This window comes from Lithobates pipiens, unplaced genomic scaffold (assembly GCF_037356315.1).
Source record: "Lithobates pipiens isolate NorthernLeopardFrog02 unplaced genomic scaffold, aLitPip1_a1.2 Scaffold_19, whole genome shotgun sequence".
NCBI classification, from domain to species: domain Eukaryota; kingdom Metazoa; phylum Chordata; class Amphibia; order Anura; family Ranidae; genus Lithobates; species Lithobates pipiens.
The window spans coordinates 382,144,548-382,167,380 of NW_027507764.1; the positions used below are offsets into that span (position 1 = coordinate 382,144,548).

General features: G+C 42.5%; 1 protein-coding gene across 1 annotated transcript in view; it reads right to left on the reverse strand.

Annotated features, from left to right (window-relative positions):
- Positions 1-22,833, reverse strand: part of ZNF236 (zinc finger protein 236) — a 336,247-nt gene that overhangs the window by 236,033 nt on the left and 77,381 nt on the right. Inside the window, exons 10-11 of the mRNA XM_077492345.1 lie at positions 13,946-14,159; positions 12,180-12,458 (exon numbers count right to left, since the gene is read on the reverse strand). Coding sequence (XP_077348471.1) covers positions 12,180-12,458; positions 13,946-14,159 — 493 coding nt within the window. The remainder of the gene's footprint in view (positions 1-12,179; positions 12,459-13,945; positions 14,160-22,833) is intronic.

Here is a 22,833-nt window from a genome sequence, read left to right on the forward strand (position 1 = left end):
CAAACACAAGTGTGTCTTTCCTATAGTCAAGCATGGTGGTGGGAGTGTCAAGGTCTGGGGCTGCATGAGTGCTGCCAGCATTGATGAGCTACAGTTCATTGAGGGAACCATGATAGCCTGAGGAGAAAAAAAAAAAGCCAATCACTGGCGGCTGTCAGAGGGACATCGGTCCCGATCAAGGAGAGCAGCCGCCAGCACATCTGTGCCACCTGCCAGTGCCACCTGCACCACCTACCAGTGCCACTTACCAATGCCTCATCAACAGTGCTGCCCATCAGCGTCACCTACCAGTGCCCATCAGTGACACCTATCAGTGGTACCTACCCGTGCTCATCAGTGCCCCCCATCAGTGCCAGCCACCAGTGCCATCTTATCAGTGGGCATCAGTTCCCGCCTTATCTGTGCCCATCAGTACCGCTTTATCTGTCCCCATCAGTACCGCCTTATCTGTGCAGCCTATCAGTGCTTCCTCATCAGTGCACATCAATGAAGGAGAAAATGACCTGGTTGCAACATTTTATAACAAAATATAAAATATGATTTTTTTTTCTACATTTTCTGTATTTTTTGGTTTGTAAAGCAAAAAAAAAAAAAACAGTGGTGATTAAATACCACCAAAAGAAAGCTCCATTTGTGTGAAAAAAATTAAAAAAATTTAATTTGGGTACAGTGTTGCTGACCGCGCAATTGTCATTCAAAGAGTGACAGAGCTGAAAGTTGAAAATTGGTCTGGGCAGGAGGGGGGTTTAAGTGCCCAGTAAGCAAGTGGTTAACATATTTGTCACCATTGTTACAAAGAATTATTGAAAAAACTTTAACACTGAAAGTAGAAATTAATAGAAATTATAAAACAGATCAGTCAAATTTATTACAGCAGTTTTTTTTTTAAGTTTTAGATAGAATGGGGGAAAGTTTTTTTTCTTTTCTCTCATGGAGAGAGATCTTCCCTCACTTTCTTTCCTTGTGACATCAAGACAAAAAATGTCAAGGAGCAATTGTCAAAAGGACAGGTAGGGGCACTGGCAGCAAAGAAAACATTGAACTTTTAACCTAACTTATTTTACTGAGAATATGTTTTAGCTTGTGTTCCAATAGGAGAGATTTCCCTTCTTTTCTATCCTGAAGGAAGTGAAGGAAAATCTCCCCAAGACAACAATGTAAACCTAAACCTTCCTTGCTCTAAAATAATGTAGTCTGTTAGCTGAAGTTGACTGGAGATTGACGTAAAAAAAAAAAAATCTTCGATAGCTCCACAACTTTGGCTAACCTGAACTGTAAATACATATATTATTTTTGGTTAAGTTACCCAAAATGCTGCACAAGTTTTCTTTAACAAAAGACACCTTAACCACATGCTGACCGGGCCATAGCTGAAAGACGGCTACGTCGCGATCGGCTTATTCTGGGTGAACATCCGTGGGAAGTCCTCCCAGAATCTTGCTCCCGCACGCCCCCTGGGCCATCACGGATCACGGTAAACGGCCGCTCATAGCAGCCGTTTACCACATGATTGCTCTGTCAAATGACAGAGCGATCACTTGTAAACAAACCGTGCTTCACGTCATGACGCAGATTCCTCCCTCCCTTCTCTGTACCGATCGGTACAGTGAGAGGGGAGAGAAGGAGAGATGGCAGCAGCGCTGTGGGCTGGATGTCAAGTGCCCACAATGCTGCTCAGTGCCAATAATCTGCGGTACTGTGCAATACTCTGCAACACTGTGCAATACTCTGCAATAAATTTTAAAAGAAACAAATAATTATTTTTTTTACCAAATTTTCAGTCCTTTTTGATTAATAGCGCAAAAAATTAAAAACCCAGTGGTGATTAAATACCACCAAGAGAAAGCTCAATTTGTGTGAAAAAGGACAAAATTTCATTTGAGTACAGTGTTGCATGACTGAGTAATTTTCATTCAAAATGTGAGAGCACCGAAAGCTGAAAATTTGTCTGGTTAGGAAGGGGGTTTAAGTGCCCAGTGGTCAAGTGGTTAATATAGCTGCTACTTGAGAAACAACAGAGCTGTTTTCCTCTCATACCATGTTCTCTGACAGACTAATAGCATACTTATAAGGCAAATTAAATAATCAATTTTCCTCTAAAGCAGCGGATATTCTTATTCCATCATTCCTGCCATTCTGTGGCCAAAAGCAAGGTTTTCAAAACTTGAAAATAATTTGTAATTGTCATTTTCTTAAGAATTTTATTTTACACATAAATTCTTCTCTTATATACAGTGCCTTCCAAAAGTATTCACCCCCTTGGCATTTTTGTGTTTTGTTGCCTCACAACCTGGAATTAACATGGATTGTTTGAGGATTTGCATAATTTAATTAACAGAACACGTCCACATCTTTGAAGATTTATTTTATTGTGAAGCAAACAAATAGGACAAAATAACAGAAAAAATCAATGTGCATAACCATTCACCCCCCTAAAGTCAATACATTGTAGAGCCACCTTTTGCAGCTATCACAGCTCCAAGTCGCTTTGGATAAGTCTCTATGAGCTTGCCACATCTTACCACTGAGATTTGTGCCCATTCCTCCTTGCAAAACTGCTCCAGCTCCTTCAAGTTGGATAGTTTACACTTGTGAACAGCAGTCTAAGTCTGACCACAGATTTTCTATTGGATTATGGTCTGGGCTTTGACTTGATCATTCCAACACATTTACATGTTTCCCCTTAAACCACTCAAGTGTTGCTTTAGCAGTGTGTTTGGGGTCATTGTCCTGCTGGAAGGTGAGCCTTCATCCTAGCCTCAAATCAGAATATTTAGCACCATCTATCTTTCCCTCAACTCTGACCAGCTTCCCAGTCCCGACTGCTGAAAAACATCCCCACAGCATGATGCTGCCACCACCATGTTTCACTGGGGATGGTGTTCTTTGGGTGATGTGATGTGTTGGGTTTGCGCCAGACATAGCTTTTTCTTTGATGGCTACAAAGTAAAATTTTAGTCTCATCAGACCAGAACACCTTCCTCCATACATTTTGGGAGTCTCCCACCTGCCTTTTTGCAAACTCAAAACGTGCCATTTTGTTTTTTTGTTGAAAGTAATGGCTTTCTTCTGGCTACTCTGCCATAAAGCCCAACTCTATGGAGCGTAACGCTTATTGTCGTTCTAGGCACTGTACTTCGTGAACTACTGTTATAGGAGTGTTTGTGGAGGAAGTTCATCTAATTCTAATCTAGTAAAAGATACAGAGCAGCTGACTCATTCCAGCAGTAGTCTGTGCTTCTCCGCTTTTAGGGCTGGTGCCCACGAGATGCAGTCCAGCGTGTTTTTATTTTGCATCAAATACACATGAACAGTGTTTAGCCACTTCACGCCTGCACTACAGCCGTTAGAACATCCAGTTCTGGGAGGATGTCCATGGACATCCTCCCACGTGTGTGACTGGTGCTCGCCCCTTAAGGCATGCATTGGGCACACTCTGTGATCGCTGTGTGCTTTGGCCACAGCTGATCACAGATTGGGGTAAAGGGCCAATAACAGCGGCCCTTTACCATGTGATCAGACGTGCCCAATCACAGCAGTCACAGATGTAAACAGACTTTGGAACTTACTGTCTGTTATCGGCTTTTCTTTCCTCACATACCCAGCGTGTGAGGAAAGGAGAGCCGATCTGTAAGTACAGTATTTACACCGATAATCAGTGCAGCCCCATCAGTGCAGCCTCAACAATGCACATCAGTGAAAAAGAAAAATTACTTATTTGCAAAATTTTATAACAGACACTAAGAAAAACGTGTTTATTTTCAAAATTTACTGTCTTTTTTTGTTTATTTAGCAAAAAATAAAAACCCATACCACCAAAATAAAGTTCCATCTGTCTCAAAACAATGACAAAAATTAAATTTGGGTGCAGTGTTGCATGACAGCACAATTGTCATACAAAATGTGATAGCACTGAAATCTGAAAAAAAAATTATATTGTGAAAGATAGTAATGTTACGCTGAGTAAATTGATACTCAACATGTCACGCTTCAAAATTGCGCCCACTCGTGGAATGGCGACAAACTTTGACCCTTAACCACTTTGAAGCAGGATATCGTTGTTATGGCAGCAGCTAGCTGCCATAGCCCTGGTATCCTCTTCTTCAGTGAGTGCTCTGGTTTCAGATAAAAGTGGTCTCTGCAGTGGATTCGCTGTGAGATCACTTTTAAATTGGCAGCGGGAGAGGGGCCCCCCTCCCGCCGCTCTCCGGTGTCCTTCGCCGCTTACTGAAGCGGTTGGTAGCGGCAGAGGCGATTGGGTCCTTTCCCTGGCTTGGTATGGAGGCAAGTGAGGGGAAGATAGCCCCCACAACCATCTCTATACCACTACAGGGCGGAAGTGACATCAAAACGTCATAGCTCTTAAAGCAACATTTTATTTTTTATTATTGTTGCATTTTAGTGTAAATATGAGATCTGAGGTCTTTTTGACCCTAGATCTCATATTTAAGAGGTCCTGTCATGCTTTTTTTCTATTACTGCTATTCTATTAAGGGATATTTACATTTCTTGTAATAGAAATAAAAGTGACATCATTTTTTTTTATTTTTTTTTAACAGGGGCTGCTGTCACAGGGCAGCCCTTGTGTGTTTGTGGTACTGTCACAGAGAGGGGAAATACTTCCAATCACTTGGTTATAAGATTATGGTGTTTTTTTATAACCACTCAATTCCATACAATTTGCCATTTTCAGGGGTATCCTGGGACTGACTGCAGTTGGAGGATTTTACCCCTGGAGGATATATACGGTAAAAAATATATAAAAAATTCCATAAATCCCATAGTTGTAAACGCTATAACTTTTGTGCAAACCAATCAATATACGCCTATTGGGATTTTTTTATTTTTACCAAAAATATGTAGCAGAATACATATTGGCCTAAATTAATGAATAAATTCGATTTTTTACATTTTTTATTGGATGTGTTTTATATCAGAAAGTAAAAAATATAGGTGTTTTTTTTTTCAAAATTGTCGCTCTTTTTTTGTTTAAAGCGCAAAAAATAAAAACCGCAGAGATTATCAAATACTACCAAAAGAAAGCTCTATTTGTGGGGAAAAAATGACATCAATTTTATTTGGGTACAGCGTCATGCAAACGCACAATTGTCAGTTAACCACTTAAGGACCGGGCCTCTTTCTGAGATTTGTTGTCTACAAGTTAAAAACAGTTTTTTTTGCTCGCAAATTACTTAGAACCCCCAAACATTATACATTTTTTTCTAACACCCTAGAGAATAAAATGGCAATTGCAATGTCATTGCAATACTTTCTGTCCCACCGTATTTGCGCAGCGGTCTTACAAGTGCACTTTTTTTGGAATATACTTTTTTTAATTAAAAAATAGGTTAACAGTAAAGTTAGCCCAATTTTTTTTTAATATTGTGAACAATAATCTTAGGTCGAGTAAATTGATACCCACATGTCACGCTTCAAAATTGCGCCCACTCGTGGAATGGCGACAAACTTTTACCCTTAAAAATCTCCATAGGCGACGTTTAAAAAATTCTACAGGTTGCATTTTTGAGTTACAGAGGAGGTCTATTGCTAAAATTATTGCTCACGCTCTACCGATCGCGGCAATAACTCACATGTGTGGTTTGAACACCGTTTTCATATGCAGGCACTACTCATGTGTGTATTTCCTTCTGCACGCAAGCTCATCGGGAAGGGGCGCATTTATAAAAAAATAAAATCTTATTTATTTTTCCTTTTATTTTTACACTGTTCTTTTAATAAATAAAAATTGTGTCAATTTTATTCCTATTACAAGGAATGTAAGCACCCCTTGTAATAGAAAAAAGCATGACAGGACCTCTTAAATATGAGATCCAGGGTCAAAAACATCTCAGATCTCACATTTACATTAAAATGCAATAAAAAAAAAATTAACTTTCAGAGCTATAGGTGGAAGTAACGTTTTGATGTCACTTCCCCCCTGCAATGATATGGAGATGGGTGGGGGCCATCTTCCCCTCACTCGTCTCCATGTCAGGCTAGGAAAAGGATATGATTGCCGCCACCGATAAAAGTGATCTCACGGTGAATCCACTGCAGAGACCACTTTTATCTTGAAGTGGACCACCCACTGAAGAAGAGGATACTGGGCAGCTAGCTGCTGCCATAACGACGATATGCCTCTTCAAAGTACCAACGTATAACGACAGTGGGCGGTCCAGAAGTGATTAAAGTAACGCAGTGCCGTACAGGAAAAAATTACCTGGTCAGGAAGGGGGGTACAACTTCCGGAGCTGAAGTGGTTAAACTCAAACTAGGTTAACTACAGAATTGCACGAATATGGGTTTGCACTAACAGCACTGTACTACTTTAAATACACATGTAACAGAGAATCTAGACAACTAGGCTTTGACTAAAGCTTAGTGGAACAAACCTGAAAACAAAAAGCAGACATGGGAAATAGACATTATTGTTACATATTCTCCGCCATTTTGGGAAGCACTTTTTAGCACTTTCAGCAGTTGATTTAACCACCAAGTATGCAGATTCATTACCTTTTAATCCTTACCTATGTTTGAGTTTAAGCTGGGGCCATGACTGCTGCCCAGGTTTCCCGTTTCAAGATGGCTCCTTTCCCTTGCAGTGTCCTCTGGAGACAAACTTGCATACAGGGACTAGAGTTGTGTCTCCCTATGCTGTGTGTATTAGTAGAAACATACAGGGTTTTTTTTTCTCAGAGAATAGGTACAGGAACTCCTGCCTTCTGAGTCAGCCGTCGTTTATGCCCCCTACCCACCTCTGAGCAATGTCCCTTGGTTCCACCTTCTACATAGCTCCCAGTACTACCCCTTTTAGAGAATGCAGAACCAAGTATAATTTTGTACTACTAAGTGATTTGTTAATGATAACAGAATTTGTTAATGATAACAAGACAGTAAAATAGAATCCCTGTTGTAAGCAACAATGGACCCCACCCCAGCAACAGTAGACCCCCCCCCCCCCAAAACAATAGATCCCATACACAATAGACTGTCTCCACCCAGCAACAATTCTCCCCCACACAAAAAAAAAACAGAGCAACAATCGACATTAGATCCCTTCCAGCAACAATTGACCCCCACCAGCAACAATAGACCTACCCAGCAAGAATAGACCCCCATGCAAAAATAGATCCTTACTAGTGACAATAGATTCCCCAAGCAGCCAGCACCAATAGACCCTCCAGCACTCCTTTCCATTACATACATTCATTGCTGGAGGTGCCGGAACTGCGTTCCCCTGCGTTCCCGCTGAAAAAAAGCCCTGCTTATAGCCTAGGCCAGTGGTCTCCAAACTGCGGAGCTTTGCTTGCCTTTATCTGGCCCTTGGTGCACTATTCATTTCACCAACATAAACAATGGGCCCCTATTCTTTTCACTGATATCAATGATGGGGCACTAATCTTCCTACTGATATCAATGATGGGCCACTATTCCTTCCACTGACACCAATGATGGGGCACTATTCCTGCCAATGATACCAACAATGGGCCACTATTCCTCTTACTGACACCAATGATGGGGCACTATTCCTGCCATTGACACCAATGATGGGGCACTATTCCTGCCACTGACACCAATGATGGGGCACTATTCCTGCCAATGATATCAACAATGGGCCACTTTTCCTCTCATTGACACTAAAGATGGGCCACTTTTCCCCCCACTGACACCAATGATGGAGCACTGTTCCTAACATTCACACCAACAATGGGGCACTATTCCTCCCACTGACACCAATGATAGGGTACTGTTCCTCCCACTGACACCAATAATGGGGCACTATTTCTCCCACTGAGACCAATGATGGGACACTATTCCTCCCACTGACAGCAATGATGGGGCACTGTTACTCCCACTGACACCAACAATGGGGCACTATACTCCCACTGACACCAATGATTGGGAATATTCCTCCCACTGACACCAATGATGGGTTACTATTCCTCCGAATGACACCAATAATGGGGCACTATTCCTCCCACTGATGGGGCACTAGTTCGCCCACTGATACCAAAGATGGGGCACTATTTCTCCCACTGATCCCAATGATGGGACACTACTTCTCCCCTAATAGTAAACATTTCCCACTGACGCTGGGACATTATCTACTCCCAATGACCACAGTTTGGCCCCCGTAAGGTCGAAAGTCCTTTGTTTAGAAAGTTTGCAGACCCCTGGCCTAGGCTAACAGATTAACTGGAGACTACATTGCCCATTGTTAGCTCTTTGTTGTGAAGACTGGAAGTTCAGGAAGTTAGAACTTAGAGAACAGGAGTGGCAGCAAGAAAGTTGTAAACTGCTAGTGCTGGGGTAGGATTTTAACAAATAGTTTATTTGGAATTTTATTTTATTGTGCTTAGTGTAGTAAGCTACAAAATGATGAGGGTTTAACACTACTTTAAAGTATAACCTGAATTCACAAATGCCTATTTTACAGTGGTTTACCAATATCTGTACTAACATACTGTAACATCCTACATAAAACATATAAACTAACAAAAAAAACATTTTTATATTTTCATGAACTGAACATGCACATTTTCAGACTGGTTTATCATATTTGGTTGTTAGTGTAGATAACACTGCATACTGCTCAATCATACATACATACAATCATGCGCAATACTAAATCAATAAGTATTCATTCATACTTGTGTGACTTGTCATTCCCCATGTTTTCCAATGATACCTATTCATATATGCTTGACTTAACCTCTTGAGATCCGCGCTATAGCCGAATGACGGCTACAGCACGGACCTGCTTTGCCGGGACTACGTCTATTGACGTCGTCCCGTGCACGAGCGGCCTGCGCACCCCCTGAGGGGCACGAGCGGCGCGCTCTGTGATCGGCGAGTCTATGGAACTCGCCTGATCACGGATCCGAGCAGGGGGTCGATCCCGACCCCTTACCACGTGATCAGCTGTCAGCCAATGACAGCTGATCATGTGACAAAACAGAGCCGGTAATCGGCTATTTCTCCTCCTCGCACTGACAGCGCCAGGAGAGAAAAAAAAAGCCGATCACCGGCGGCCGTGATCGGGACATCAGTCCCGATCACGGCCAGTGTATCAGTGCCCACCTGCCTCCTGCCAGTAACCCCCAGATAATTAAAAAAGTGCCACCCAGCAGTGCCCATAGTGCCACCCAGCAGTGCCATACATCAGTGCCATACATCAGTACCCACAGTGCCATACATCAGTGCCCACAGTGCCACCTATCAGTGCCCACAATCTGCCTCAAAAACATTGCTGCACCTCATTGCCACATATCTGTGCCCATCAGTGTCATCTACCAGTGCCCATCAGTGCCGCCCATCAGTGCCGCCCATCAGTCCCATCTATCAGTGGTACCTATCAGTGCCCCTTGGTGCCACCCATCCGTGCCACCCATCAGTGCCACCCATCAGTGCCCATCTGTGCCGCCTTATCTGTGCCCATCAGTACTGTCTCATCTGTGCCTATCAGTGCCACCTTATCTGTGCCTATTAGTGTCGCCTTAACTGTGCCTATCAGTGCAGCCTATCAGTGCCCACCAGTGCCGCCTCCTCAGCGCATTTCAATGAAGGAGAAAAATGACCCGTTTGCTAAATTTTATAACAAAGTATTAAACATGATTTTTTTTTTTTTTTTTGCATCTTTTTTTGTTTGTTTAGCAAAAAATAAAACTCCCAGCTGTAATTAAATACCACCAAAAGAAAGCTCTATTTGTGGGAAAAAAAATGATAAAAATTTCATTTGGGTACAGTGTTGTATGGCCGCGCAATTGTCATTCAAAGTGCATCAGCGCTGAAAGCTGAAAATTGGTCTGGGCAGGAGGGGGGTTTAAGTGCCCAGTAAGCAAGTGGTTAAAGGTGCAGCCACTTCAAAGTAGTTCATACACTACTATGGTTCGACTTTCATTCATCTTGAGGGCCATAAACTTCAATCCTCAGAAGTTGCATGAAAGTCATACCTCAATGTTATATAATGCAACTTGTATGCAACAGTTGTCCATTATCACTGGTCAAAGCCAAAGTCGTATCCTAGTTGCATCCATCCAAAATTGCACTCCAAAGTTGGCGCAACTTTGGAGTCATACAAGTTTGAATGGAGCTTTAATAAGGATGTACAACATAATAAATGTACACAAAACACTAGACGATAAATATTTGTTATAACACAGTTTCCCACACCTGTCCTCAATCCCCACCAGTAGTGCATTTTTTGTAGGTGCCTGCCAAACATGGCTCAAATTTCATCCAATTTCCACTGAATTATTCTAAATTTGAGCCGTGGGTGGCCCTGGCAGCACCACACAGCATTACAAAAGTCGATTTTTCAGTCACCTTTATTCAAAGGATCTGGGTGGAACATTGTTGCCTGACCTGAAACTGTTCAGCCATTCTGTCAGCCATGGGTGCCGTGGCTTTCTAAATACAATAGCTGACAGAGAAGTTTCCTTCATTCATACTGTTTAGACTGGATGGAGGAATAATTTAGAGGTCTCTTGTTCAATGGGTGAAACTCACACATGTATGGCCAGCCTAAATTTCAAAGGAGCTTGTGCATTTTGGCCCCATGCGTTTTCCAATTAAAGGTACGTGAATTGAAATTCTATGGGCATAATGTGTTAAAGCACACATCAGGGGAAAAGAAGAAAACACATTCATGTGTTCTGTGGTGCAATGATATGTATTTTAATGCATGTTACAATGTCTGTTAACATGCATTTTGATGTGTGTCTATTGGTTTCAATGGAAAAAGCATCTCACCAAAACACATTACAGTTATAGCCTTAAAGTGTTACTAAACCCACATCAGTAAAATCAGTCTGTATATGCAGTAAAGCATGCTTGTTATGCTCACTGTGGACCTAAGGGGTTAATCCCCTGTATTGTGCAAAAAGACTGTTTGATCCTGTATGCACAGATCCTCCCCTTCTTGCATTGTCTCCAAAAACAAAGGAGCAGTTTAGTCAACAGTCTATCCATCAATCTGTTTTATGGAAATCAAAATATCAGACCAACTCAAGGCCCCTTTCACACGGGCAGACCGTTCAAGTCCGCCTGTCAGTTTTATAGGCGGACCTGAATGGACGCTCCATAGACCTCTATGGAGCGACGGATGTCAGCGGTGACATGTCGGTTGACATCCGACCCGTTCAGATCCGCTAAAGTGTGACGGAGGAAAACCCTATTTTTCCCTCCGTCTGCAGACCGGATGAAAACAGACTCTACAGTCTGTGTTCATCCGATCCCCCATAGAGGAGAGTGGCGCTCTGACAGGTCGGTCCCTGCACAGTGTGCAGAGACAGACCTGTCATGTGCCTGCTCAGCTGGGATTTACGGAGCGATCCCCCGCTGAGCAAAGCTGAGCCCGTAATCAGACACGTCTGTGTGAAAGGGCCCCAAGTCAAAACTGATCAATTGTGTATATTTGTGTGGAATTTTTTTATTACATGTGGGCTTCTTTCAGGCCCTGGTCTGCCCCATTAGAACAGACAAAATTCTAAAGCCAAACAATTGTGTCACACACCTAATGGCTTATACAATACCAGGAAACCCAGCTGCTAAAGTCACACCTCTGTCACACCTAGGACTGCTTGTTCATCTCCAAATGTTATCTGTTCTCAATCTGGGAAACAAACATTTTTTTATATCATGCAACAAAATTATTAGTAATAATAAAAAAAAAAATATTTTGATGAGGGCACTTAGGGGACCACGTATCCCTCATAAAAACTTCTAAGAGGTTGAACACTTTTCCCCACTTCTCTGTTTAGTTTTTGATTAGGTTATCCCAACTAGCATACCATAGTAATCAGAAAATGGCCCAATATGATGTGAATAGTAGTTATAAGCATCACAAAAAGTTAAATCATCTGAAAGTTATTAGATTTGATGATGAGCTTTTTCTGTGCATTACCAACTCAGTAACTCTGTATATTACACAATAACTTATCCAGGGCCAGGCTGAGTGGTAAGCAGAAGAGGTGGCCATCTTGGGAACTTCAGCAGGAAAAGGGTGAAAAAAGGGATGGACCTGCAACCTAAGCCGTTAGTATAGTTTTGCAGCTCATGAGGGCGGTGCACCTTGGCCTTTTACTTTGAGTGCTAAAGGACCTTGTTCCAGCACTGAACTTATCACACCATTCACCTGGAAAATATCAGACAACGGAAACCAAATTACAATAACTTACCAGTGTGTAGGCGTATATGAACCTTCAAACTTCCAGAGGTAGAAAAACATTTCATGCAAAAGTCACATTTAAAAGCTTTAATGCCAGTGTGTGTCTTGATATGAGCAGTGAGGGTGCTTTTCACAGCGAAGGCCCGGAAGCACTGCAGGCATTTGAATGGCTTCTCATGTGTGTGAATACGAATGTGCCGCACCAAGTCACTGGGCTTCTTAAATTCCTTTGCGCAGTATGTACACACATGCCATCGGACTCCACTTTCCTCTCGGACTGATCCTGAAACTAAGGACATCTTTGTTAGTCAGTTGTGATCAATTGAATTATTCATAAACTCATCACAGTGATAAAATCACAACAATTGTGTCAAGATGGCCACATAGCATAATGAAGATAGAAATAATCCAGTAAAATTAAAGAACCTGAGTCTACCAATGAGAAACAGCTGCCCAAAAGAACCAATTGGGTTTTATTTTTTTTCTAAGCTGAACTGAGAAAGTGATTTTTGGGATTAGTGTTGCTTTACTTTTCTAAATTGGACAATCAGACACAACCTTGGGGTTGTTTTAAGCCGTATGATGAAGCTTAGAAAGATTTTTAAATGTGTAAAATGACTTTCTAAAAGTTTATCAACTCCTTTCCGTCTATCCCTGGCATCCCTTTAACGGAGTTAACAGGGTCTTTACACCCAAGGGATGGGAAGGATTAGCGATCATGAGACCAGTGTGATTGGCTCTCAGTGGTCACATGATGGGGAATAAGTCTTACTCATTAGTGAGGGCCAAGAGATGCCTTTGACAGCTGGGTCTCTGTGCTGGGAGTGCTCAGTGAGTGCACTCTCAGCACAAAAACCTGAGCTGTTCATTTGACACATACGTGCAGAGGCAGAGTGTAGGCACATCCTTTTGCCACTGCACATATGTGTTACGTGGACAGTAAGAGATGATATATGACTGTTCAAGAGTATCCGTAAAAAGAAGCTAACACCACTATACATTAAAATAAATGAAACCTTGCTCAGATCTAAATGAAAATCAAAACCATAATCATCCAACAAGCTTCAGTACATGGTCTTGCCCCACAGAACCATCTCTAACAAAGTTTAAATGTGTATACATGGAAGGTGTTAGAAGGGAGGTTCTCATGATGGGACCATGTGCTAAATCTTCTAAGCTTAACCTTTATGCTCTGTACACACGACCGGTTTTCCCGTCAGAATAAACTCTAAAGGTTTTCCTGACGGAGTTCTGCTGAAACTGTCTTGCGTACACATGATCGCACCAAAGTCCAATCGTTAAGAACGTGGTGACGTACACCACGTACGACTGGACTAGAAAAAGGAAGTTCAATACCCAGTAGCCAATAGCTTCCGTGTCGTGCTTGCTTCAGAGCATGCATCGTTTTGGTCCGTCGGAACAGAAATATTTAGAACATGTTTAATTTCTAGGTCCGTCAGAATTTTTGAAAAAAAAAGTCAGATGAGGCATACACATGATCGGAATATACGATGAAAAGCTTCCGTCTGACTTTCTGTCAGACATTCGACTCATGTGTACGCGGCATTACAGTAACATTTGAGGATATGTATGTACAGTAATTTCAGCTGGCTACAGCACTGGCTCTGCTTGATCTTGCCTGCAGTCTTCGCTACAGACAACTTCTGCTTTAGCAATATTTAATCAAAATGCCCAGTTTGCCTCATCCAGGTTTGTAAAGAATTACTTTAGACTTAGAAAGTTTTCTTGTATTATTTGTCTCAGTCACAGTACTACCTGGCGTGAATGGAGATTTTTTTTTAAATATCCTTTTCTCAGACTTCTCCGTCTTATCCTGATCTTCTTGAACCGCCCCAGGCTCCTGGTCATTACAGTCCATTTGCTGGCTTGAAAGACATTCGATTTCTTGATCGGTTGTCTTGGCTTGACTTGTGTCACTGGGAAGTGGTACAACTGGAATTGATGACAGCCCACTGTTTTCTAGAGCTTGCTAACATGAAAGCAATAGAAAAAAAAATGCCATAAATCATTGCACCTTTTTCACAAATCTTCATCAAAACATAATTATCTAGTAAACTTATACCAAAAAACAAAACAAAAACCTAGCAATCAAAAGACTTTCCAAAGTTTGTTGTTTCTAGGATCGTATTTCACGTTACTTCTGAAAACTTGATACCTGATTTGGCAATAAATTAAAAATAAAACTAATTTAAATGTAAAGTAATTGACAGCAGTTTACTTGTAATTCATGTCTTGGTAGAAATCAATAAACAGCTTCCTAGGCCTAAGCACACTAGTTGAAGCAGTTGTCAAGCAAAATGAACACTAACTGCAAATGGTATTGCATAGAGAGTATAATGTTAATGTGGTCTCAGTCAGTTTTTGACAGGGTCACATGATGATTCTCTTTCAGCTCTTTACTCTGCATGACAGTGGCTGTGGAAGGGCATAAGCAGTGCTGTGAACATCATTTCCAGGTGATATTTTGCCAATGCCTTGGACTTTAATTCCCAACAGCCCTTTCTGCACTTCTTATTGGGTCAGTTAAATGGCGCTGAATGCTCTAGGAAAGCGGTGTTTGTCCATTAACAATGATGAGGGTCAAGGTTATTAGTAGAATGGCAGCTGTTAGAGTGGCCAGACTCTTACTCAATGCTAATCCACTGCTAGGAGAGGCAGTGTGACAGCTGCAGCATAGTGGAAGGTGACAATGCTGTGCATATTTTCACAGACACATTACAACGTTGTTACCCTTTGGCAGAAAACTGACCATAGTAAATTTTACTGGCAGGATCAACAAGTATAAAAACAATGGATATATTTAAGTAGTCGGAAGGTAGCAATATGGCAATTAAAAGGTAAAAAGGTTTTCCAATCACATTATTAAAGTTTAAAGCCAAATATTGTTTTTCTCCTTTGGAAATTGTGCGTGTGTGTGTGTGTGTGTGTGTGTGTGTGTGTTGGGGGGTGGGTGACATTTCTGTGAAGTTTTTTTCAGCCTGTAGCCCCCTTTTGAAAGGGTCTTTCCACACTTTCAATCATGGTGGTGCCCAGTCAAGAAATGGAATGGTGTAAGTGTCCCCAAGACTGGAAATGCTCAGACATTCTGACTCATCCTCACTCTTCTAAAAATTGAAATGATTTCCAAACACTTTCTGCCCTTTCCAGAGCAAAGGCGCAGAGAAGCACATATGAAAAACGAATTTTAGTTTAGACCTCAAACATTTCCTTTACAATGAAAGGCAACAAACTATACATTTAAAACAAGTGAAAGAAGAAGGCTAAAAAAAGGATTAATTCTAATAAAAAGGAAGATATGGAGCATGCCATAGAATATATCTGTTCAACATTTTTTATTTGAAATATCAAATAATAACAATTACAATATATCTGACAATATTTTCAGAATAGTATTCTATAGTACAGAAAATACAGGTAAATAAATATATTACTTTAGGTTTATGACTGGTAAAGAAAGGATCCATTTTGATGAAGTCCATTATGACTAAGGTGTTATAATAATCCTTCCGCATATTAACAAAATATTAGATTGTCCTATTTAGATATATTTTTTTCCATTGAAAAGTAGAAAATCTCAATAAATTGGAGTTAACATGGATATATTTAATTTTATGTTTTCTAACTAGCAATAATATTAACGACAACTGCGATTATGTAAAATTACCTTTTGGCAACAAATATTATTTGTAAAAGATTGAATAGTAAAATAAAATAATCCATAAAAGAATAAGAAAAAGTAAAATAATAAAAAATAAGAGTATAGGGGTAGGGAGGACATCAGGGTTCGGAGGCAAAAACGTTTTATAGACAGCAATAAGAAAATTATGTGAGAGGGTGTCAATTACCATGACGAGAGTACTCGATTGTTAAAGTTATCTGGTATGCAATGTTTTATCCATGGTCTCCATAAAATGATCAAACTTCTTCAAATTGTCTTTATCTAGAGCGACCAACTTAGCATGTATGAATGATTGATTCATTCTGAGCTTGGTTTTTGCAATGTTCAAAACAGGTGTTTTCCATGCATTAGCTATAGTCTGCTTCGCGGCTGTCACGAATATAAGGCATCGTTTAAATTGTTTATGTGTGAGAAAGTCTGGCTTTAAATTTAAGAGAGCTGTTATCAAGTCTGGTGTAATAGAACATTCAAACATTTTTGGGGTTATTAGAAAGGCATTTTCCCAAACTGTATGTACAGTTGGACAATTCCACCAGATGTGTATATATGTACCTTGTTCAAGACAGCCACGAAAACAGAGGCTTGAGTTGTCAGTTGCAAATTTAGATATCTAGCAGGAACCAAGTACCACGGTGCAAGTACCTTATATGATGTTTCAGCTGCCATTATGTTTGTTGAAGAAGATTTAGTATTAAAGAACATATTAGACCATATTGGAAGATCAATATTGCACTCAAGATCTTTTTCCCATTTAACAATATATGATGGTATATTTGTGTCTGATTTAATCAGCAATTGATGTAGACATGTCACTGGAGAAGTGATCGAGGGGGTGTACATCTCACCTAGGTTGCTACACAGTGTGAGATGGTAAATCCAGGATGGATCAGTTTCTCAGCAGCGATATGCTGCTGAGTTGTTATTTAAATTTTGCCGGGCCTGGGTTTATATGGAATGGCAGGTAGGTTTGGTAGAGGGACCTGTCATTCCACATCCCCCGATCCAGTTCTGGGTTTGGGATCAGGTGAGCCTTGATCCTAATTAGCCTGGGAAGCTAAAGGCTCTGCAGAGTCTGCAGGTGATTGCTCAGCCAGGGAATGAACAATCTGTGTGTTGAAGGAAGCTGCAAGCACAGCCAGTGCTGGAGCTAACATCCACCCTGCGATATCCAGGCGAAAGACGCTGCGTTTATAAGTGTCAGATAGGTGAGAAGAACCTGTTAGTAAGCGCCCAGCCGGGCTAGGTTGTTTTGTTTTTGTTATTATTTTGTGCCTGTTATACACAAGAAGCACGGTGTTGCTGTATACTTTGTTTGTTGGACTGTTTGTACCACGAATAAACGCCAAGTTCTACTTTATAAAGTCCAAGTCTGCTGTGAACTGTGTCCAAACACACCCTACCCCGGGAAGATCCCTTACAATTGGTGGAGAATGCGGGCAACGCGGTTGCTAGGGGCAACGGTGTGGACAGACTTGGCTACAGCTGCTGATGTCCTGGGTGAAAGCTGCAACTACACTCCAAAAACAGTCCAGCAACATGGAGGAGATGCTGAAGCAGTTTATGCAAGTGAGTTTGCAACAACAGCAGGCTCAGACAGAGGCCAATAGACGACATGAACAGTCCATGGCTGAACAACAGCAGATGATCGCTGCACAACAGCAGGCTCAGATAGAGGCCAATAGACGACATGAACAGTCCATGGCTGCACAACAACAACTTATTGAGCACCTGATAGCAAATCGAGAGGCGCCTGTGGTGATGGGAGCCGCTCCAGAGATTTTTTCTGGGAGAAGGACTGTGCAGAAAGCGCTGCAAAAGATGACTGCTGAGGACGATGTTGAGGCCTATCTAACAGTATTTGAGCGCGTGGCTGAGCGAGAGAAGTTACCAGCCGCTGAGTGGGCAGAGGTAATTGCGCCCTATTTAACAGGTGAACCTCAAAAGGCCTACTATGACCTCAGTGAGCAAGAGGTTAAGGACTATACTCGGCTAAAAGAGGAGATACTTGCCCGACTAGGAGTTACTACTGCAGTCCGTGCCCGGAGGGTACGCAACTGGAGCTACAGTCTGGACAAATCAGCGAGGTCCCAGATGTATGACCTAATCCATTTGGCAAGAAAGTGGTTGGAGCCAGACACTTCTACTCCTGCACAAATCCTAGAGAAGGTCGTGATGGATCGCTACCTCCGAGCCCTTCCTACTGACTTGCAACGCTGGGTGGGACAAGGTGATCCTAAGAATGCAAACGAACTTGTCAACCTTGTGGAGAGGTTCCAGGCGACTGAGGACTACCTCCGTGATGTTCCTGCAGCATCTTCACCTCCCCGGAGCGCCAGATCTGTGCCGTCAGCTGGTAAGAGACTTCCATCTATTGGGGGAGTGTGGAGGGGTGCTGATGGGGGGAAAAGGGCTCAAGTGGTGTCTCAGGGACAAAAGACTGGTGATGGTCCCGGGTGGCTAAGGGGCTCTGAAAAGGACTCCTTGCCAAAGAGACCAGGCCCTATCCAGTGTTGGAGATGCCATGAGGCGGGACACGTGTCGGCCCATTGCCCTCTTACCTCTGAACCCATGGAATGTGACGCTAGCCGGCGTCAGTCGCTATTTGCGGAACCATCTTGTGCTGCAGTTCCTGGACTAGAGACTGAACCGCAAATCTGCGATATTACAATCAATGACTTTCCTGTTAAAGCGTTAATGGACTCAGGAAGCCTTGTAACCTTGGTGCATGCTAGCCTGGTGACTGGGGACTTAGAGTCTAAAAAGCATATGAGTGTTGTGTGCATACATGGTGATACAAAAATGTACCCTATAGTGCTGGCTAAAGTCGGGACTGAACAAGGCACCGTACAATATGAAGTGGGTGTGGTTAAAAACCTCATGCATAATGTAATATTGGGGCGCGATTTTCCATTATTCTGGGCTCTCTGGGAAAAAAGAAAAATCCCCAAAAGGAGTGAGGATACCTCTAAGGGGGTTGCCTTGTCCACTGTGAATGATAAAAGTATGCAGGATGAAAATGATTGTTTTCCTTTACAGGTCCTGGCTGGGGAGGAGGAGGCTCCTCCCACTGAGCAAAATATACTAGACTTAGAGGTGTCTAGAGATAATTTTGGGGCTGCACAATTACAGGACCCCACTCTCAAAAATGCGAGAGAGCAGGTTGCTGTAATGAATGGGGTACCTCAGGAACCAGATGCTGAAAAAAGATTTCCACATTTTTCGGTGACTAATGATCTTTTCTATAGGGTTAATAAGGTTAAGGATGAGATTGTGGAACAGCTTCTGGTACCTAAGCCGTACCGGCGTCAGGTGCTTGACATGGCACATAACCATGTTCTTGGGGGACACTTGGGGACTGACAAAACGCGAGAGAGGGTTCTCCAGAGGTTTTTTTGGCCGGCCATATATGATGACATTAAAAAATACTGTGAGTCGTGCCCCACATGTCAGGTTAGTGCCCCAGTGTCACATTTTCGCAGTCCCTTGGTTTCGCTCCCTATTATAGAGGTGCCTTTTGAGCGTATTGCCATGGATTTAGTGGGTCCCATTGTAAAGTCAGCTAGAGGACACCAGTATATTTTGGTAGTCCTGGATTATGCGACCCGCTATCCTGAGGCTGTACCCTTAAGAAACACTGCATCTAAAACAATTGCACGTGAGTTGTTTTATATGTTCTCTAGGACTGGGATCCCCAAAGAAATCCTAACTGACCAAGGTACGCCATTTATGTCGAAAGTAATGAAGGAATTATGCAGACTATTTAAAATCTCACACATCCGTACCTCTGTGTACCACCCCCAGACGGACGGATTGGTGGAGAGATTTAATAAAACTTTGAAACATATGTTGAAGAAAGTGGTGGCAAAAGATGGTCGTGACTGGGATCATTTATTACCCTACCTCATGTTTGCTATTAGGGAGGTGCCCCAAGCGTCCACAGGGTTCTCACCATTCGAGTTGGTCTATGGTCATCACCCTAGGGGTCTACTAGACATTGCAAAAGAGACATGGGAGAATGAGTCCACCCCATACAAGAGTGTTATTGAGCATGTAGCACAAATGCAGGACCGTATAGCCACTGTAATGCCCCTGGTAAGGGAACACCTCCAGAGAGCTCAAGAGGCCCAAAGTAGAATTTACAACCGGTCCGCAAGAATCAGGACATTCAACCCAGGCGATAGGGTCCTTATACTAGTCCCCACTGTTGAGAGTAAATTCTTGGCGAAGTGGCAAGGTCCTTATGAAATTGTTGAAAAGATCAGTGAGGTGAACTACAAGGTGCACCAACCAGGTAGAAGGAAGCCTTTCCAAGTTTATCACATAAACTTGATCAAGCCCTGGAAAGACAGGGAATCCTTGGGGGCGACAAATACTGTTAATAATTTGTCACAACCAATCCCTCCAGTCAAGGTAGGTGATACTCTATCAGTGTCACAGAAACAGGAGGCTCAGGAATTTTTACAGAAAAACAAAAACAAGTTCTCTGACCTCCCAGGGCGTACACACCTCATCCATCATCACATTGAAACTGAGCCTAGAAGCAGAGTAAACCTTAAGCCCTATAGGATACCCGAGGCACGTAGGGAAGCCGTATCTGCCGAGGTAAAACGTATGCTTGCTCTGGGGGTAATTGAGGTGTCACAGAGTGAATGGTCCAGCCCAATTGTGCTAATCCCAAAGCCCAATGGAACTTGGAGGTTCTGTAACGATTTCAGAAAGTTAAATGAGATCTCCAAGTTCGATGCGTATCCTATGCCCAGGGTAGATGAGTTGATTGAGAAGTTGGGTAACGCCAGGTACATAACCACCCTCGATCTCACAAAGGGCTATTGGCAGATTCCACTTTCTGACGAGGCTAAAGAGAAAACTGCTTTCTCCACCCCTGATGGGCTATTCCAGTATGTAGTGATGCCGTTCGGGTTACATGGAGCGCCTGCAACTTTCCAGAGGTTGATGGACTTGATTCTGCGACCACATCGTGATTACTCAGCCGCCTACCTCGATGATGTGGTCATTTTTAGCCCTGATTGGGAAAGTCACCTCTGTAAGGTACAGGCCGTGTTGGATGCCATAAGTGATGCAGGGTTGACCATAAATGCCGAGAAGTGTGCTCTAGCCCTAGAAGAGGCCAAATATCTGGGCTACATTGTTGGAAGAGGATTGGTTAGGCCACAGCTAAATAAAATTGAGGCAATACAGAATTGGCCTAGACCCCTGACAAGGAAACAGGTTAGAGCTTTCCTGGGTATTACGGGTTATTACCGTAGATTTGTGCCGAACTTTGCCTCAGTTGCTGCTCCGCTAACTGACTTGACAAAGGGCGGAAAGACAGCAATGGTCACGTGGACCCCAGAGGCCGAGGAGGCTTTCCAAAGCCTTAAGTCTGCCTTGTGCCAACCACCTGTGTTAGTCACCCCCGATTTCAGGCGAGAATTTCTGGTCCAGACAGATGCCTCTAGCACAGGCTTAGGTGCAGTACTCTCACAAGTAGTGAATGGTGAGGAGCATCCGGTGACGTACTTGAGTAGAAAACTAACCCCGGCCGAGAAAAATTATGCCATTGTGGAGCGAGAATGTTTGGCAGTAAAGTGGGCCCTAGAATCGTTAAAGTATTACTTGCTAGGCAGGAAATTCAAGTTGGTGACAGACCATGCCCCCCTAACATGGATGAAGTTAAACAAGGAGAGAAATGCAAGAGTGACTAGATGGTTTCTCTCCCTACAAAACTTTAATTTCACTGTGGAACACAGGCCAGGGAAATTACAGGCAAATGCTGACGCATTGTCAAGGGTAAGTTGTCTGTGGGGACAAAAGGCTCAGCCCTCCGGTCTGAAAAAGAGGGGGGGGATATGTAGACATGTCACTGGAGAAGTGATCGAGGGGGTGTACATCTCACCTAGGTTGCTACACAGTGTGAGATGGTAAATCCAGGATGGATCAGTTTCTCAGCAGCGATATGCTGCTGAGTTGTTATTTAAATTTTGCCGGGCCTGGGTTTATATGGAATGGCAGGTAGGTTTGGTAGAGGGACCTGTCATTCCACATCCCCCGATCCAGTTCTGGGTTTGGGATCAGGTGAGCCTTGATCCTAATTAGCCTGGGAAGCTAAAGGCTCTGCAGAGTCTGCAGGTGATTGCTCAGCCAGGGAATGAACAATCTGTGTGTTGAAGGAAGCTGCAAGCACAGCCAGTGCTGGAGCTAACATCCACCCTGCGATATCCAGGCGAAAGACGCTGCGTTTATAAGTGTCAGATAGGTGAGAAGAACCTGTTAGTAAGCGCCCAGCCGGGCTAGGTTGTTTTGTTTTTGTTATTATTTTGTGCCTGTTATACACAAGAAGCACGGTGTTGCTGTATACTTTGTTTGTTGGACTGTTTGTACCACGAATAAACGCCAAGTTCTACTTTATAAAGTCCAAGTCTGCTGTGAACTGTGTCCAAACACACCCTACCCCGGGAAGATCCCTTACACAATATATGATGGTATATTTGTGTCTGATTTAATCAGCAATTGAGAATAAAATGATTGAAATGCAACTCTTAGCATGCGAGTATTTTAGACAGATTCATTAAAATTGGGAGACATTGTTTATGGTACCATTAGTATTAAGCAGAGGAGCATAAAAAAATTTGATTTGAAGATAACGGAATATTTTGGATTGGGGGAGCCCAAAGGATTTGCATAGTTCCGGGAAAGGACAGATTGATGTTGCTGAAATTAAGTCATATAAACACGAAATGCCAACCTTAGACCAGGCTTTAAACATTCTGGAAGATATCCAAGCTGGATAAAAGGCCAGATTTTTATGAAAAGAAAGGAGCGGGTTATATGGAGATTGTAGACCATGTGAGATTTTATGTAGTAATTGGATTTTTTTTAAAGTCTTACGATCTATAGGATGTAACAATACGATAGTATTTATAGAAAGAGGATCACAATCCATTGCTTCAATTACCCACAAAAA